This window comes from Microtus pennsylvanicus, chromosome 12, assembly GCF_037038515.1.
Source record: "Microtus pennsylvanicus isolate mMicPen1 chromosome 12, mMicPen1.hap1, whole genome shotgun sequence".
In the NCBI taxonomy this organism is placed as follows: Eukaryota; Metazoa; Chordata; class Mammalia; order Rodentia; family Cricetidae; genus Microtus; species Microtus pennsylvanicus.
This window is the reverse complement of record NC_134590.1, coordinates 52326273-52346070: the sequence shown is the minus strand read 5'-3', so window position 1 is coordinate 52346070 and position 19798 is coordinate 52326273. Positions and strand designations below refer to the sequence as shown.

Below are 19798 nucleotides of genomic sequence, written 5' to 3'. Positions count from 1 at the left end.
CCTCAACTCTTTCTTTATATATCCCTGAATAGTGAAGGTGGAGGTCCCAAGTGGATGCAGTGTGGTCAGGGGGATGGCCTCTACCTGAAGCACATGCCAACTTTCCCACCCCCAGTTTTGTCAGAAACTACCTTTGTTTCTGAGCCTCCTTTACTGCAGTGACACAACTTGGGATGAAGACTGCAGACTTCCAGATCCTTTGTTTTCCCCAGGACTTCGTTCTCAGTCTTCACAACATCTGCAAGATAACCTTCAGCATCAATTAAGATGCTCGCGTCCAAGGCTTCTGGAGTTAGGTCTGCTCCTCAACCATCTTGCTTACCACTCCTCTATGCAGTCCCTGCTAGAAGTCCCTGCAGGCCTCAAGTGTGGTCAATGTACTACTGATTCTTGTCTTCATTCAAAACGTTATCCTGAGCTTAAAGACTTGCCATATTCTGCCTTCCTGAATAAAAATGTTATTCCATGTTCTATGAGTTGATAAAGTTGATCATGTTTTCCTGTATATGTATATTCATGGAAGTTTAAGGAGGAGAAGCAATAGATATAACTATAACTTCTTTCTTACCTACCTCCCTCCTTCCTTCCCCACCCCTTCTACCCTTCCTTTTCCTTTCCTCCCCTCCCCTCCCTTTCCCTTCCCTTCCCTTCCCTTTTTCTTCCTTCTCTATTCCTTGTGACTTATTTCTAGACATGACTGTTTTAAACCCTAAACACCCTTCTGTTTCCAACACAAACCTCTTCTCTTCACCCTTCCAGCTTAGGGATTTTTTTTCTTTTCCCCCAGATACCTTGCTCCTCTACTGCCTGAGCAGAATAACCCCATTCCAAAGCACGTACGGACCACAATGGAACCATATCTCAAGCTTCCCAAAGACAAAGCCCACGATTCCTGCCTTTGCCATCAATCCTGTCATAGCTCAAATATTCAAAAGCTTTTGTTTGTGAAATCCCAGTTAAAGACACTTAGAGTTAGATACATTTAGATCCTAACACTAGCTCTTATCACCAGACATTTAGCTGACCTTCAGTCAGTCATTTACCCTCTCTTGGCCTTATGTCATCATCTATAACATGGGAGAATGACAACGCCTGTCTCACAAAATTTTTGGGAAGACCCAGTAATGGAACTGTGCAAAATGCTGCTAACAATACAAAACCCTGATCATTTAAGAAGAAGAAAAAGCAAAAATGCAGGCCTCGTGGAGAGCGTTGTGAGGGTAAGGCACCCCTTTGCATCAAATCTCTTAGCTGTCTGGCCTGCTGAGGAGCTGATGTTGACCCATCTGTGCCCAGAACAGTTCTGATTCATCCACTCAACAGGTCAGATACAATGGCCCTGTTCCTGCTCTCTGGGGCTGGAGGAAATGCCCCTGGTGCCAGACTTGTGTAGGCCCAAAATGTGAACCTATTTCCACCTTGCCTGAAAGTCATAGAGTTTGAGGTTGCTCAAAGTTGTTGACAACAACTAGGACTACACATACACCCTAGGGTAGGGTTACCTGATCCTTTTGGCAATAAGATGGTTCATACAGGTAGATCCACGGCCCCCTAACCAATGGCCAGGAAATTCAAGCACACTTCTGTTCCTACTTTTGAAATAGGAGGTTTGACTTAGGGAGTGGCTGCCTTCAGGATACTTGGTCTAGGATGGGTTCACTGCCTAAACAACAGAATGTCAAAGTATTGAAGCAAAAAGCGGTTCTAGTTGTCAAAAAGCAGTCTTTTGTCTTCATCCCCTTGTTTGCATTGGGGTATAAAAGTGTATGAAAAAAGCCAGGCAGTGGTGGTACAGGCCTTTAATCCCAGCACTTGGGAGGCGGAGGCAGGTGGATCTCTGTGACTTAGAGGCCAGCCTCTACAAGAGCTAGTTCCAGGAGAGGCTCCAAAGCTACAGCAAAACCCTGTCTCAAAAAACAAATAAATAACAAAAAACAAAACAAAAAAAGAAAAATGAAAAGAAAAGAAAGAAAGGTGTATGGACAATAAACGCGGGTGAATTCAGCATTCAGTGTTTGCTGAGTAGCCCTCCCGTCCTTATCCTAGGTCTTAGTGATTCTTATCTCTGTTTCTCCTACTTGACCCCTTTCTAATTCTCATGCCCCTACCCTGGTAAGTGGTATACTTGTCAAACCTGGTCCCGGACACAGACTAAACCTGGTGGCTAATCCACCATTTTTAAAGGAACCGGTCTGGGGCTTCTCACCAGTTTCCTGTGTCACGTGACACTCCTGTAGCATCAATCTGTCTTTGGCAATAGCCAACTTCTCGCCGAGTTTTCTTGCGGTGCTCTTCAGCTCCGAATTCTCCTGCCGAGCCTCCCTCAGCTGCACATCGAGGTCCTAAACAGAGGGAAGGGCTTAGTTTTCTGAGTGGAGATGCCAAGGGCGCAGAACAGCTGCCGGATCTGAAAGGTGGGTGAGGACGGCACAGCAGCTCAGGGGGCAGCAAATCCTTACCCACCCGCCTACGATAGTAGTGTGACCCTGGGAAAGCACTTTGTCTCTTCTACAGAGAGGGCAGGATAAGGAGAAAGTATGTAGAAAAAGTACTGGGGGAGTAGTAAAAACGCTAGCTGTAGCTTTGAGAGATGGGTTTCTGTGCTTCTGTGGGGCTTATAAAACTGACTCGTCAACGGGTCTGCTCTCTGAACGAAAATGTCGTAAGGGTTTCAAGAGAGTCAAGTTTTTTTCCTTTCTTTTCTTTTCTTTTCTTTTCTTTCCTTTTCTTTCTTTCTTTCTTTCTTTCTTTCTTTCTTTCTTTCTTTTTTAGAACGAACACACAAAATTAAAATAATTTAGAATTATCCTAGCCAGAGTTGAAAACTTTACATTATAGTCACGTGGGCCAGGCACTAAGCCCCTAACTCCACCCTGTAAACTTACCATCTCATCTGTAAACTGTAGGGCTTTGTGCCCTCCGAGGCCAGGGACAGTCTAGCTCACTGTGCATCCCCTGACCATAAACCCAGCCCAAAGCAGGTATTTAATAAATACCTGTTGAATGGATGTGGACCAACCGATACCTGCAATGATACGGACCATGGTGGAACTGGAGTCTTAGCACCGTGCCTGACTAGTGTGGGTGTTCAGAAGTAGCAACTTTGCCCCTTACGCCCTGCGGAGGAAGAAAAGGCTTTACCTGGACCCTTTCTTTCAGTTTCTGGGCGTACTTCTTCAGGTCACTTATCTTGCGCCCTCTGTGCTCTAGGTCCCCTTCCAGTTTCCTGACCTGAGCCTGCAGGGCTGACTCCTGGACCTGGAAGTTCTTTCGAAGGCCTGACTCCTTCTCCTGCCACTGCCATAGGGCCTCGCTAACGGACTGCTGCATGGCCTGCCGGATGGCCTCATTTTCCCGCTCATAGGTGGCTTGTAGCTCCTCTGCTTTGCGGGCATAATCCTGGCTCAGCTGCTGGTTCTCAGATCGCAATCGCTCCACTTCCAGCAGGACCTGGTGCATCCCTGGTCGCTGGCCAGATTCGGCTGTGGCATCAGGGCTCTCTTGGGATAGCGGGACCCACTGGGGGCCCTCGTGGTTAGTCAGCAGTTGGAGCCTCTTCTCATAATCAGCTTTGAGCTCCAGCATCTCCTTGGAAAGGGTCAGGACTCGTTCAGCATGCTCAGCCTCCGCCCGCAGCTCTCTTTCTTTGGTTTCTAACTTACAGGAGGCTGACTCAGCCAGGGCCTCCTGTGTCAGCCTCTTCTGCAGCTCCAAGGCACTCTCCAGGGTCTGGATGCGCTTCAGAAGGGCTTCTGCATCTTCACTGGGGCGGCCCTGTTCTTGTAGGAGCCTGGCCCTGGTTTCAGCCACTGCATCCTGGAGCTCCTCCTGGTGGGCTTCCCGCAGTGACTCCGCACTGGCCTCTGCCTCATCCTGGCGGGTATTTAGGGCATAAATCACCTGCAGGACCGCAGACAAAGCACAGTGAGAACAAGCAGGTGGTGTATGGGAGCATGACCATGACCGGAGATACCTCACCTCGAGACCGAGGTCTGCTCAGAGAAGCAGTGCCCAAGAGAAGAATTTTCAGAGGGGCAGTGACTTGGCATATTACAAATGGTTCCCAGGAGAAGCCAGTAAGAGAGTAGGGAAGTGAGTCTGGCAGGTAGTGGCACCAAGGTCAAGCAGTGACAAGCACAAATATTTGGGAGGGAATTTTTGGTGGAACTGTATAAAGGATCTCCTGGGTACAGTGGTAATCCAGGGAAGGGTTTTAAAGGAAAGAAATAATGAGATCTCACTTATTAAAAAACAATGTGTGAGTTCACGTGATAATTGTCTTTCTTGTCTGAGTTACCTCACTCAAAAGTGTTTTTTAAATATAAAACAAAGAAAACCAACCTACAAACCACAATCTCAGAGAACTTAGACAACAATGAGGACACTAAGAGAGTCCTAAGTGCTTACATTAAAGCCACCACTGCCTGGCTGAGTATTATTATCGTTATCAACTATGGGTTTTTATAGCTATGCTCTGTCAAGTTGAGGAGTTTCCCTTCAAGATATAGCTTATTGTGTAAAAAAAATTATTTTTTAGTCATAGAAAGATACTGGGTTTTCCAATCATGGTGATGCATGCCTTTAATCCCAGCACTCAAGAGGCAGATCTCTAAGTTAAGGCCACTCTGGTCTACAGATCAAATTCCATGGACTCCAGGACTACAAAGAAACTCTGTTTTGGAAAAAGAAAGATGCTAGGTTTTCTCTAATGCTTCTCCTCTGTCTATTAAGTATATTGCTGGTTTAATTCTCTAAGATTTTATTGGATTTTTTTTTGTATCCCAAAGCATTTTAATTGATTTTTATTGAGATCTACATTCTTCTCTGCTCCTCTCCTTGCTTCTCCCCTCCCCTTCAACCCTTAGGAAACAGAGGCAGGTAGATCTCTGTAAGTTCAAGGCCAGCCTGGTCTACAGATTGAGTTCCAGGACAGCCAAGGCTACCAAAGAAATTCTGTCTTAAAAATCAAGCAGCAACAACAACAATAAAAACATACTCAATAAGAAAGACTGAATGCTTTCCTCGGAAGATCAATAACAAGGCTAAGATTATCTGTTCACTCTATGCCTAAAACAAAAGAAAGGCAAAGGATGTTTGGCATGTCAAGTGGAGAATGGTAGGAAAGAGGCTTAGAACCAGCGCAAAGCCCAGGAATCGAGAACAATGCCCAGGAATATGATTTGGGTAATAGGTAAATGTTTAATGAGTTTAAGGCCAACCTGGTCTACAGAGAAAATTCCAGCCCATCCAGGGCTGCATAGTGAGACAACCTCAAAAAAGAAATACAAAAAAAAAATTGAAGGTAGTCTGAGTGTGGTGAAGAAAATTTGGAATTGTGTTTGGCAGTATTTGCTACACCTCTGGACATAACTGGTGGAGAAGACGCCAAGGCAAGAGTTCAGATGGGGTAAGTCTGAGCTAGAGACGAGAGACAAAGGGCTACCGAATGCATCTGTTTGCTGCTGCTGGCTGCTGCTGCTTGCTACAAAAGAGTCTAGAATATATCTGTGTGTAAGGTGGGAATGACTGACAGAGAACCTAGAAATAAAGACAGTAATAGATCAAATTCCCTGAGTAGGATGTCTCACAGAGATGGGTCTTCCACAAGAAACAGAAGGGAGAGATGGCAACAGGTTCATTGGACTTGTGACAGGAGAATGAGGAAGCCACCACAATGCAGAGGTGAGAATGTGGCTTCTACATTCTCAGCCAAGAACAAACTAAGGCCACCAAATAGTGGATTCTCATATTCACCCATGCTTTCCAAATCGTGGCCTTGCACTCTTGAACTCTTTGGATGTTGAGTGTCATTTCAGGGTGCTTGGTAGAGGCCAAGCAGGTGGGGACCCCCTTCTTCAGGCAGAGAAGAATAGCATTTACACTAGAGACCCAATTTTGTGTAGTTTACAAAAACCCAAATGTTTCCACTGGTTTTTCTTTTTAAAAATTAAAACAATTATTGATAGAGAAAAATCTGATTAGAAAGGATCTATGAGAGGAAGTTTTGGCAACCCCCTCTCTCTGTGTATACATAATCATAATTACAAGATGATTCATAAAGAAGGTCAAATGCACCACCAGAGGTGGTCATCATATCTTGATTTAGTGAGAGTTTACGAGAGACCACAGATCTTGAAGAAAGAGTAAGTACCCAGGAAGCTCACGTCTTTTTTTCCCCCATTATGTCCATATGATACTGCTATTGACTTACTTCGTTAACAGAATGCAGGCCCCATGAAAGAAGAATTTGGTTTCTTGTTCATCATTCTCTATACCCATGCCTGGCTCCAAGTGGATGCACTCAAAAGATTCTCAAATGGGTAAGTGAGAGGGGAGCGGCCTGATGGACTCATGAAGTCTTAGGAGAACCAACTCCACTTTAAAAACCATGAATCCAGCATCCGGTGTATTTGTTCTTATTCTTGATCTCTCTCCCTCTTTCTGCCCATCTTCCTCCCTTCCCCACTGCACTCTTCCAGGACGATGCCACAATAAATGAAGTTACTGTGTCCCTAACTCCCCACTCACAACACTGCACACCGTGCGCAGTATTTAACCACTTCTGATGGTTTCTCCAGAGGGAGCCCTGAATTTAGATAACGATCTACTCAGAAAAGCAAAGGTCATAGACTTGTTGTCCCTTCCTTTGAGAAAACAGGTTGGAACAGGTCCCAGACAAGGCTAGTCTCCTTCAAACAAATGAACTTGGAATAAATTTCTAGATGGATCCAAGATGCTAATTAAAATCTCATTATTATCCATCAGAGAGCTGTTGCTAAGTACCTGATACATGCCATTGAACTGTGAGATATAAGCTTCTCAGTAATTGAAACTCAACTGTCTCCCAAACCAATTTAGAAAAAGACTCAGTTGATAGTTATGGACAGTCTCACTGTGAGACTCTTAATTAGAACCACTGCGATACTCATACCTGGAAACCACCTTCCTTCCTTTCATGGAATTTTATAAGCTGTATAAGATGTGAGACCTGGAAAAGAACCATTGTGTCCACCTCCAATCTCACTGAAATGACTTGTTTAGAGATTTCTCTTGGTGGTACAAACTGGTCAACCTATATGCATGTGTCTGAAGGAAAATTCTATTGTGAATAAACAAAAAGGTTAACACATGAAGTAATCCAAGCCATGGCATAAGAACCTGTAATTAAAAGCATAGAAATAGAATTGTGTGAACCACGGAGATGTGTCAGCAGCCGAAGGTGCTAGCTGTGTAAGCCCCAGGATCTGTGCTTGATCTCTGAAACCCACCTAACAAGCCTGATATGATGGCATACATCTGTGATTCCAGCACTCTTTAGAAATGGGACAACAGGAGAATGGTTAGAAGGCTCCAGATCCAGCCCAGAATCAATAGTACAGCAGTAGAAATGGGAGACCTTGCCTCAACAAGTGGGAAGGTGAGAACTGACTCCTGAAAGTTGACCTCGGTTCCTCTGTATGCAACACGGCATGCGTGTACTTGCAATGCATATGCATACACTCAAATAAATAAATAATAAATAGATTTATAAAAATAAATAATCATGTAAACACAAAAGTATACAGAACGGCTCTTCAAGTTTAGTTAGCCACGTTACAACTTTATATGGTTAAATTTTACAAGCAGGCTGTGTTGATTTGAATGAGAATGACTCTCGGAGATTCATGTTCAACTTGGTCCCCAGTTGGTGGAACTGTTTGGAAAGGATTAGGAGGTGTGGCCTTGTAGGAGGAGGTGTGTTATTAGTGGGTGAGCTTTGAGGTTTCACAAAACTCGTGCCATTCTCACTGTGCTCTCTGCCTCCTGTTGTGGACTGAGATGTGTGCTCTCAGCTCCTGCACCCACACCACTCCAGCCTGCCTGCTGCCATAATCGCCACCATGGTGGTGGTAGACTCCAGCACTCTAGAACCAGAAGCCTCAAACAACCGCTTCCTTTTATAAGATGCCTTGGTCACAGAGTTTTATCACAACAGAAAAGTAACTGATAGCACAGACTTTGCTTGCTTGTACAAGTATGCATATCCACTTTCCAGTTATATAACTGGTACAGCAAAGAGTGCTAACATTACTTTTTGCAGCACTTTTCAGTTATGAATAGCTTAAAGGTAAACTGCACAGTTTGATAAATATGAATATTTTAATGCTCATCCTAAATTATTTCTCTACCTTTCTATAAAACAATTTCCCTAAACATTTTTAATCTGTTTACTATATCTTTTGCAAAATCACCGGATGAACAGTATGTTTCAAGCTACAAATCTTTATTCAGACATCACTTAACAAAGCTCAAGAATGCATTTGTGACCTGTAGGTGTTACCTTTGGAAATTGTTTTCCCAGTCAATGCTGGATTCTTGTGCTGTGGCCACATGTGGCCCTAAAGCAACATCAGAGAGTTCTGCCAAACACTCTTTCAGAGCTTCAATGTATGGATCACAGCAGATGCTGCTCATTTAACTTGTAGCCCAGAAACTGAAGGGCCTATATGGGTTAAGTTCATGGCCAGTCCATCTTTTGACTGCTAGGAAGATCTGTAGGAATGTAGTCCTTGCCAGCCCACTATGACAAGAACTTGAAAAGCAAGCAAAAACCAAGAACTACAAGAATAGATTGAGTTAAAACATATTTTAAATGTTTATAAAGCTGATGCTAATAACAGTACAGTTTACCATTCTAAATGCACGCTTTCATTCATCTGAGTGCACGCCAACAACAACAACAAAAGGGTCAAGGAGATGACAAAACGTGATCAGGTACCTTTGGATGTTCTCACCTAATCTGTTATCTTCTGTTTTGTTCTTGTGCATTTCCCAGTTTCACTATGAGAGATGCACTTCAAATACAATCAGGAAGAAAATGTTCTTTTAAAAGGTAAGGCAATAGGATTGTATCACTTAATCCTTGGGTATATATGCCTGAGAATCAAGTTCCGGAAGGAGAAATAAATCAGACAAGGAAGGGCCAAGTTTTCAGGCCCGTTCTGCCAGATTTGGCTTCAGTGTGCCTCCTGCCTGGCTGCTGAGAAACAGAAGTGGCCTGTTTGGGTCTGAGCAGTCTAATTACTGTAAATGTGTTGTCTTTGCACTAAGGCCCCTGGTTCCACAGCGACGGGATTAAGAGAGTCTTGCTGAGACATAATGAGGCTTGAAAGACGCTCCTCAACCACAGGCCACAGTCAAATAATGGAGCCCACATTGACTATTGCTACCTTGGGCTTTCAGAGAGGAGCTTCTGAACTCAGCCTCATACAGACCTCTCCAGGGAAGGAAGGGGGCAGTGTTATTAAGGACATTTGGCTTTCGTAAAGTGAAGGGCAACATGGCTCTTGACACTGCCTAGAAATTTCTGCAATTATTCCTGTAAAAAGTCCTACCTATGACTGTTGCACTTTACCGTCCTTTTATTCCTTGCCTGCCTTCGGTGTTCTTCCTAAGGCAAGGGGCTGACTACACTCAGCATTCCCCGAAGACCCTTCATCAACCGTACTTGAACGCAGAACATTGTAGATGGGAGACCTATCAAATGCAGAACCTGACAGCTTTGATGCAGGGTCACAACTTAATCATCCGTGTGTCCAAATGCCATGCACTCGCATTCTATAGTAGGTCATGTAGTAGGTCCGTAGTAGGAGGCACTAGTAAGAACTGCTTGCTGTTAATCAGTGTAGCCTCGTCACCTAGCAGACCATAGTTATCCAGGCATATGGTCCTGAATTCAACAGACAGTGGGTGAATTAATGAATGAATTTTGAATGATACAGAACTGAAACAATCAACTATGAAGAGGTTTTGTTTGCCTATGTGTAATATATTTGATGAAATGAGGAGTTTTCTATTTTTAAGGTTTCTTCATCACATTCTTCCCATTGGTATTCTTTTCATAATCTAGAATCAAATATATAAATAAGAATTGTGTGTGTGGTGGGGGGGAATCCATTCTTATTTCAGCAGTTCTGTTTTTAACCACTTGTTTGTTCCCTCTTGTTTCAGGTGTGCTGGCTCCTGAGAGAACGCCAAACGTGCAATATCACTGGTACAGAAAGCGTCAAGTTTGATCATTTTGCTGATGATGCACCATGAGAATAACTGTAAAGGCAGCAGGTCTGTGCCCAGCAGGAAACTCCCCCTGGGCTGCACAGATGTTCAGAGAATCCTAGAGTGTAAGGATGAGTGACTGCTCACAGTACTGCTAACTGTACTCGTTACGCTCCCTAATCAATTTTACAAGATTTGACGAGATCATGGTGATGAGTCAGTGATAAGGATCTTGGTAGCAGTGCTAATAATGTTACTGTCAATTAGCAATCCTGTAGGGTTCAAGACATCATGATAATATATTCATCTATTTTCTTTCATCTGATCCTCCTAAGAGTTCCAGTAGGTGAGTTTCATCAGACAGACAAATTGAGGATCAGAGAAACTAGTCATGAGCCTGAGGTTATGAGGCTGGAACACAGCCAAACCAGGATTCCATTCTGTTCTGACTTCAGTGCCTGGTTCCTAATCAAAAGAAAACAGGAGTATGGTGTGGAATATTGTTTTAAGATGTGTTATATTTGTTTATGCCGTGGAACATTTGTTTTTTCTTTTTCTTTTTTTCTTTCTTTTTTTTGTTTTTTTTTGTTGTTGTTGTTGTTTTTTCAAGACAGGGTTTCTCTGTGGCTTTGGAGACTGTCCTGGAACTAGCTCTGTAGACCAGGCTGGTCTCGAACTCACAGAGATCCACCTGCCTCTGCCTCCCGAGTGCTGGGATTAAAGGCGTGCGCCACCATAGCCAGGCGGAACATTTGTTTTAATGAAGCAAAGATGTGTTGCAGTCTTTTATGTTGCATTTGTTTAACTCTGTGAAGCTGGGTTACTCTGCCTGTCTAACATCTGATTGGTCTAATAAAGAGCTGAATGGTCAATAGCAAGGCAGGAGCAAGGATAGGCAGAGCTGGCAGGCAAAGAGAATAAATAGGAGGAGAAATCTGGAAGAAGATCACAAGAAAAGTCGGAGAGGAGGGCCAGCCACTCAGCAACTCAGTCACCCAGCTGACCTATAAAGACACTCCTCAAGACACAGAGTGAGAAGAAAGATATGCAGAAATTGAGAAAGGCAAAAGCCCAGCGTCAAAAGATAGATGGGATAATTTAAGTTACAAAATGGTGACAAAAAATAAGTCAAGCTAAGGCCGGGCATTCATAAGAAAGAATAAGCCTCTGTGTATTTACTTGGGAGCTGGGTAGCACCTCCCATAAAGAATAAAGAGTTTTTTTTTAAAAAAAACCAACAACAAGAATATCACTTAAGCAGCAATGAATCCTCATTCTGTGGTCTGTATAGTCTTGAGTCAAAGTGGTTCCTAATCCTAAGATTGGCAGAGTTCAGGTGAAGATAATTCTAAAACAATTTTGCTAATTTTACTGGTTATGGAAGGTGCAAATTTATTTCCTTTCTCTAAATAGTCCCAACAGAAGTGGTAGTAGTCCTAAATAGATTTGAAGCTCTGGTGTGTGGCTACTTTGTTCTGCTGTTGTATTTCACCAGCCCTTAAACCGCAGCTTCTGTGACTGAGCATCATTCTCAAGAGGAGGAATAGAGGCAGCCCAGAGCTTAGGCTGGGAGAGACTGGAGGCCCACACTTCTCCTCTGCTCACTTTCCTCTCACTTGTGCTTAATTTTGTGTTCACACTCAGCCACACGGAGGCCAGCAAACAACATCTCTAGCCGGGAGTTTTTGTGTCCTGCGGAAACTAACGGTGGTTCAGCTGCTGAGAGGGAAAGGGGGAGACAGTAAAAGTGTTCCTTTGAGGGAACACCTCACAGAAAAAGCCTCAGAACATGAGCCTTTTTCCAAGTCTGTGCTAGCCCTGTGTGGTGTGCCAATAAGGAAGCTCAGGCCAAGAGATCGGGTAGTTTTGTCAGAGTCTTCATCTTGTTAGGGAGAAATTTGAGTATAATGTTTCTTTTCCAAATTGAGTCTTTATATTAAGTTGAAAAGGAAACAATGAAACTTACAAATTGTGCCAGACAAACACAGTGGCCATTAACAAAAATGATGTATGAGCAAAACATTGTTCAGATGTAACAATGGAGGCTCAAAGGGAGCTGATAAACGCTTGAAAGAAAGAAAAACGGTCCTAGAAGATAGTGCCAGGGTCATCATTCTTATTGCATAAATGAGGTGACTTCTGCCCACAAGTCACTGGTTTCCACAATACTTATGCAGCCCACATGGAAGAGCCAAATTTGGACTTGGCGTTTATTTCTGGCCTCTCAGGGCTCCTTCTATTAGCCTTCAAAGTCCCTCATAAGAAGGACAAAAATCTTACTTTTGGAGTCTAAGAAACTTTAAGAAACCCCACTCCATCTCCTGGGGGCATTATCTACTAAATTAGTATTTTGTAAGCTAGCTCATAGGCAGAAACCAGTGAGTTCCAGTTCAACAACTACATATGAAAGTGCTTCCTGTCATGAAGTGTCATACTAGGTGTTGAGAGAGGCAAAGACAGAGAATCCAGGGCCTCTCTATCCAGGAGCTCAAAGTTCCACAACAGAGAGTTAAAACAATTAACCACAAAGTCATGTAATGATATAACAGGGGCATTTGGAGTGGTAACTATGCTAATTTTCTGGAAAACATAATGATCCACATACAATCATAACCCAAGAGACCAATAACCCTAGAGGTTGGTTGATTTTTCCAAGCTGGGTCCACGAGAGAACTATACCCCTTGACCACAGAGACTGACAATGGGGTAGGTATTTGACTCAAACAAGGTCAGACAGAGCTCTCTACTACTGACTGTTGAGTATAAGGACCAGAAGGATATGAATTAAAATAACTTGTGATATTGTTCTCCATCCATTAGGAAAAGTCTGCTAGGAAGACAAAAGAATGGCTTTGCCAGACAGACCAATACAACAGGGACATGTGTAAGAAGCTAAAGGTATCTACCTCAAAGCACCAGATACCCAGATCCGTGTCATTATGATTAGAACGGAATGTGTTTAATGCTCCCCTATGCCAGGAATGATGCTTTAATGAAGCAGGTGCACTGGATATGACAACCCCAACCAATAATAGCAACATTCATACAATTATAATAGCTTTATTCTCTCTTTATACTATTAGTAAACTGAGAATCATAATATAGAATAGGATATAAAATACGTATAGATTGTTTTGTTTTTCCATACTGGAGACTGAACCCATGGCTTTGTGTATTCTAGACAGGTACTCTATCATTGAGCTACATCCTCAGTCCTATGAGGACAAATAGTTTGCTACTGGTAGCACAGCTAATTAGAAAACTGAGCGAGCCATGAACTTCAATTGTCTTACAAACTTAACAGTTCTTTCTACTGGGATATAGTACTCCACAACCATAAGTAGGTAGCCGCTGGGTTAAGGCAGATGGTTTCAATGTCTCATCACTAACTAGGAATTTAAGAAAGTTTACTATTTGGCTGGATTTTCCTCTGGACAGTTCTTCTTATGACTCCCAAATGTTCCTGCTCCATTTCACTGACTATGGGTGGAGCTCTTCTTACAGGCAAGGGGATGTCAAGTCCTGTCCCAGGGTAGATATTAGATTCTGCCTCTATAGGTCCCACCTCTGTTCAGGACAGAGAACCATTACTGTGACACCTATATAGCATTTCCATAGGTATTCTCTATTCTAGGCTCCTGGAAGATACCAGGTTAGCCAGGTAGCACAAAACAGGATAAAGGGCTTTAGGCTAGGGAGCATCGCAAAGAATAACAATAGACAAATAGGTTCCTGACACCGCAACCTCTTTCTACCTCTAGACTTCCTTTATGTAATATAGAAAACCAATTTCTTACCTGTCTAACTTGCTGTTGTTTTGGGCTTTTCTGTTAAAATGTAGTCCAACCTATTTTTCTTAAAAAGTTCCTTTCTCAGAGACAGGTAGACCTTTGTGGGCTTGAGGTCAGCCTGGTCTACATAGTAAGTTCTAGGACAGCCAGGACTATGTAGAGAAGCTCTGTCTCAAAACAAATAAACAGAAGCAAACCAGTCTTTTTAGAAGTGAGCACTTGCCCCCATCCCTAGCCCAGAAGCAATCTCTGCTTGATAACCACTTACAGGTGAAAATTTAGTGTCCTCCAAGGGAGTCTCACTGAGATAACAGACTGCTCTCAAGGGAAGGCCCTGTGTCCAGCAGATGCCAACAGAAAATGGAAGCAGGGGAATGTTTGCAGGGTTCTTGTCTTGTAATGCCATGCAGAGCTTCAATTTTTTTGTCTTATTATTTTTATTTTATTTATATATTTTTCTTCTCTTTTTACCCTACAGGTCTTTTGCAAATATATTACAGCTTCCAGTTTAGTGTTTTTATGGGATCCCCAAATGTGTAAATGAGTGGGTCTCGGCTTTTTGTGTCTTCTCTTGGGCTCTTTTCCTTTTGTTTGCTTGGTCCTATTCCTATTAATATGTTAGTTTTTATTTTATCTTATTATGTTTTATTTTATTACCCTCCAAGGCCTGCTTGTTTCTAATGAGCGACCGAAAGGGGATCGATCTGGAGGGGAGGGGAGGTGGGGGAGAAACTGGGATGAGTAGAGGGAGGGGAACTATAATCAAGATATATTATGTGAGGAAAAATCAATTTCAATAAAATGAAAGAAAGGTTTCTTTATCTTGATCATTTTTCTCTCCTGCACCTTGCGTGATGACTGACACAAAGCAAATGCTTCAAAAGCACCGTGTGCTGAACACAAATAATGGGTTTCCGTAAGTGCTTCATACAATAAGGAAATCAGAAAATGAGTATTAGGTATACATGTATAATACATAAGCAAATGTTTCACTGTAGCTTTTGAAACCCAGTTTCTCACTTTGGGAAGAGGGCTGCTGTCAGGCTGGCCTTATTGTTTAGGTCACAATAGGTAGACAAGAAAGAGTGGCAGCTGCTCCGTGGGAGGCAGGATGAGTGAGTGGTTTTATGGTTGCCTTTACTTAATATTTATAAAAGATAACTGTCATCAAGAGCCAACCTTCAGGCCCCCAGGTGCCTTGCAGCAGCAAGCCTTGCAGGGGTCTATGTTCTGCATCACCATTTCTTTTTCCATCCCAGAAGTCTTTGCTGTCAGCTTTGCATAGAAATTAAGCTGCCAAACCTCACTGTCTCTTGCCCTGGATTCCTGGAGCTATAGGAAATGAAGGCTTCACTCTGTTTCTAAAATACATTCACCACCAATTTCTTTGTAAGAAGACAGAAGGTAATGCCCTTAGGAAATATACGTCTCTCTTTCTGCACACATCTTCCTTTTGATCAGTCCTTTAGCAAACATTTCAGTGCCCACTGTGTAGCAGGCGCTGTTGTTGGTATTGAGAAGATAGCATGCTTCATACAAATGTGAGTCCTGGTGTGTATATGAAACTAACATTCTACGAGGAAATCAGAAAATAACCTGCAACTAAATACATATCAAGTAAATAAAACAAGAAATTTGTTGGACAGCAATCATTGCTGACAGAAAGACCAGAGTCAGGAAAGAATAATTCAGGGAGGGAGTTACATTTTCACACAGGGCAGTCAAGGAGGGCTTTGCTGAGAAAGAAATATCTCAGTGAAGTTCTGGCAAAGATGAAAGGGTAAGGAATGAAGTATCTAAAGGATTAGCAAGGAGTTGAAGAGCTAAGTCCTAGACAGTGTGGCTAAACCTGGAGGACATTATCCTGAGTGAAACAGATAAATTATAGAAGGACAATTGGTGCATGGTTCCACTCACGCAGAATCTAAAAGAGTCACCATTGTGGAAAGCAAGGGTAGAATGGTGGTTACCAGGAAGCTGGGTCAAGCGAAAAGTGAGTGTAAAGTTTCAGCCAAGTGAGAAGAGCTAAGTTCCTACAGATCTGTGGTAAACCTTGCACATGTCGCCAAGAATGTACACCTAAAATTTTGCTAAGTGGTTAGATACCATGCTAAGTGTTCTTACTATACCACAATACCTTAAAATAAACAAGAGAGAAGGAGAAGCAGGAAAGTGGAGAGGGCTGCCATAAGGTAAAAAGGGGCACTCAGGTTGATGGCTCCACAGGGAGGAAAGTGTGTCTGAGGCAGAGAGAGAATCTGATTGAAGCTCTATGAGCACCACTGACTGCTGTTAAGAGCAGGGGAAGCTGGGAAATGGTCAGGCCACTCTTCAGATCTCCAGGCAGCCACTTTCTCCTCGTCCTTCGTTCCTCATTGTCCCCAGCCACTTCAGAACCAACAGTCATTTTATGCTGTCTGGATTCTTTAACTCACTTTAGCCAATAGTAGACATCATACAAGCAGATATAAGGCCAAGGAAAGCAGTAAAGAACAATAGCTTCAACAGTCTTCACACAGCAGCAAAAGGAACTTAGGTTTCTGTTAGTCAGGACTTCTCCGGGTGTAAACTAAATGCAAGTGTATTGTCTTCCCACTGCTGACAGATGACCACTGTAGCCACATAAAGTAAGACCTGCATGTCAGAAGCATAGATAGGGCATGGTTGAATTCTTTGCTCAGGGCTTTGCAGACTGAAAGAAACCAAGAGCTTACACAGATTTTTTTTTTTCCTAGAGGAACTGGTGGCAGAAGCTCCAGTTATAAGTGGTTTGAAAACTGTCATCAAGGGTCTCTCTCAGCTCCGGGAGGATCACTGCATCCTTTAGTATGTAGCTTTGCCATCTCATTTTCTGAATTTTTCTTCACATTTGAAGTCTGATTTCTTCATCTTTGATATCTAGGTTTAGTGTTAACAAGAGCTGTTGTGATAGAGTTGGATGGCCTAGATAATATGTTTCACTGCAAATCAGTTTATTTGGGACCTCAATGACAACTCCCCACAGCAACACTAGATCAGAATGACGGAGTACCTGGGGAAAAGTGGGTGTAGACCAAGGACTGGGGATTCAGGGCCATCTGAGACATCCCTTCTATACCAAGTGAAAGGGATGTACTGACACAGTGTCAGAAGACACCCCGAGAGTAGGAGAAGGAACTGTAAGTACCAAGTAAAACTTGAAGGAGGAGATAATGTCTGTACCTCTCCTTTGAATGTTCAGAATTTACTTCTCTTCGCATAGCACATAGATGGCTACCAATAGTTTCACTATATTAGTGGGAAAAAAAACTTCTCTTTTCTAGTCTTTGAAGACTGATCCAAAGAATGATTCTGATTGGCCAAGATTAAGTCATGTTCTTGTAACTGAGATAGGAGGGAGAACAGCAAGCAAGGGCATGGATTAGCTTGTAAAGGGAAGCTGCAGTGGCTGGAATGGGAATGGCCCCCGAGGGTTATTATGTTCCAATGCCAGGTCCCCAGTTGGTGGAAGTGTTTGGGAAGGTTTAGTAGGTGTGGCCTTGCTGGAGGAGGTGTATTGCTGGGTGTGGGCTTTGAGGTTTCAAAAGCTCATGCCAGGCTTTGTCTTATTCTCTCTCTAGCTGCAATCTGCTGATCAGATGTGAACTGTCAACTGCTCCAGTGCTGTGCCTGCTGGCCTCTAGGCTCTCCACCCTGAAACTATAAGTAAGCCCCCAATTAAATGTTTTCTTTTAAAAGTTTCCTTGGTCATGGCGTTTCTTCACAGTTATAAAACAGTTACTAAGACAGAAGTCGATACCCAGAGAGAGTATTGTTAGCCATGCCTGGTCATGCTGTTTCTTAGAGAAATATGAAGGACTTGGGTCTTTGGACTAGAAAAGCAGTTGAACACTCTAACTGGCACATAATGGGCCATCCTAGTATGAGCTTGAAGACAGTAGTGCAGAGAGAATGTGAAATATGCAGTCTCAGCTCAAGAGGTTTTGGAGGGGAATGATAGCAACTGGGGTGGAGAACATTCTTAAACTATTTTGGCAAAAGATGCAGCTGCTTTTTTGGCCAATGTCCTAAGAATCTGCATGAGGTTAAATTGAGTTTTGGATTAATGTTGTAGGCAGAAGAGATTCAAGATAGCCTATTGACCATGTCACAAACCATGTGACTAATAACCATTGGTGATCACTCTTATGCAGATCTACAACAGAAAGAAGCAAGCGGCACCACGAGAAATACAAAATGTACAGTCTGAGAAGAAAGAGCACCAGTGAAGGTAACGTTGGAGTCAAGTCCTACATCCAAGGATGTAAGAAGCTTAAAGAAAAGCCTGAGGCTAAATGGAATAAATGAAGAGGTACCTTCAGTAAGACCCCACCCAGTTGATCCTGCAGCTTATAAAAATCAAAATCTTAGGCAGCATAGGAAACCAATAACAAGATGAAGCTTATGCAAATGTCAAACTAGGAGTGGGCCAGATTCCAGTACCAGGAGACAGCAGAATATGGCATCTTTTTTTTTTTTTTGGTTTTTTTCACAACAGGGTTTCTCTGTGGTTTTGGAGCCTGTCCTGGAACTAGCTCTTGTAGACCAGGCTGGTCTCGAACTCACAGAGATCTGCCTGCCTCTGCCTCCAGAGTGCTGGGATTAAAGGTGTTCGCCACCACCGCCCAGCAGAATATGGCATCTTCAGCTATATGATTCTGGATTTAAATACAAGAGGGATACAGGAAAGGGGTTACGGAATCTTCCTTTGTGGTTAAGGAAAGCCATTGAGCCTAAGCATTTGGCAGGGGAGTCCCAGCATGAGTCCAGAGAGGGTATTCTGTGAAGTTCTGAAGGTGAAGCTTGGATTGTGTTGGAGGTGCCAAGATGGCAGAGGAGCCAGAGCTGTGGGATACCCACCAAAGAGAGCTGTAGACAGGTGCAGAGGAGTGTTGTGGCCAATAAAGCTGGAAGAAGTGGGAGATTGGAAGAACCATTTAAGACAGAATTTGTAGCTTGCTCTTCTGGTCTTGCTTTGGTTCAGTATTTCCTCACTACGTCCCTTTTCCTCCGCTGTGGAATGGTAATGTGTATTCTGTGTATTGTTGGACGTATGTGATCTGCTCTTTTATTTTGATTTTCTATGTGGTCACAATTAAGAGACCATCTTGAATTTCAGAGGAAACTTTGGACTTCAAAGTGGTCTTGAGACTGTGAAAGACTATAAGGACTTTTGAAGTTGGACTAAAAGCATTTTGCATTATGATGTGGTTATTAACCCACTGAAGTCAAGGAGTATAATGTGTTAGTTTGAATGAGAACGGCCCCCATAGAGTCGCATGTTTGAATGATTGGTGCCAGTTAGCAGAACTACTTGAAATGGACTAGGTGTAGCGTTGTTGGAAGACATGTGAGCTCTGAGGTTTCAAAAGCCCGTGTCAAGCTCAGTCTTACCTCTGACTGCAACTTGCTGATTAGATGTGAGTTCTCAGCTACTGCCCAGCGCCACACCTGCTATTTGCCTCCACACTCTCTACCATGATGGTTATGAACCAACACTACAAAATTGTAAGCAAGCCCCTAACTAAACGCTTTCTTTTAAAAGTTACCTTGGTTATTGTGTCTCTTCACAGTAATAGAACAGTAACAAAGATAGATGGACAGTGTATGGGATAGATGAATACCGACCATCTTGGACCTAGTCAGTTAGGCCTGTTTCACCAGCTTTGCACCTGTGTCTCTCTCCTTCCTTTGCTTATCTGCCTACTTAGTCTTGCCTTCTCTAACTATCTGGGAGTTGAGGTCTAGTGCTAATGTCCACAAGATTAACTTTGGTGCCGTGGGATGGGCACTAGAGGAATAATGACTTATAGTATACAATCTGGAAACATTTCTGGACTTTTTTTATGCTCCCAATTGTGCTATTGAACAAGGTACGGTGGCACAAAGAAATGCTACCTAGAACCTGATGTAGGGAGTGCCTTTAGTTGTCAGATGTAAACTTCCACACCTTT

At 43.0% G+C, this 19798-nt stretch overlaps 1 protein-coding gene across 2 annotated transcripts in view; it reads right to left on the bottom strand.

Annotated features, from left to right (window-relative positions):
• Fam184b (family with sequence similarity 184 member B) overlaps nucleotides 1–19798 on the bottom strand; it is an 83236-nt gene that overhangs the window by 44918 nt on the left and 18520 nt on the right. For both annotated transcript variants that reach the window (XM_075943633.1, XM_075943632.1), the window contains exons 2-4: nucleotides 3142–3900; nucleotides 2207–2342; nucleotides 132–238 (exon numbers count right to left, since the gene is read on the bottom strand). In XM_075943633.1, the coding sequence (XP_075799748.1) occupies nucleotides 132–238; nucleotides 2207–2342; nucleotides 3142–3900 (1002 nt within the window). The remainder of the gene's footprint in view (nucleotides 1–131; nucleotides 239–2206; nucleotides 2343–3141; nucleotides 3901–19798) is intronic.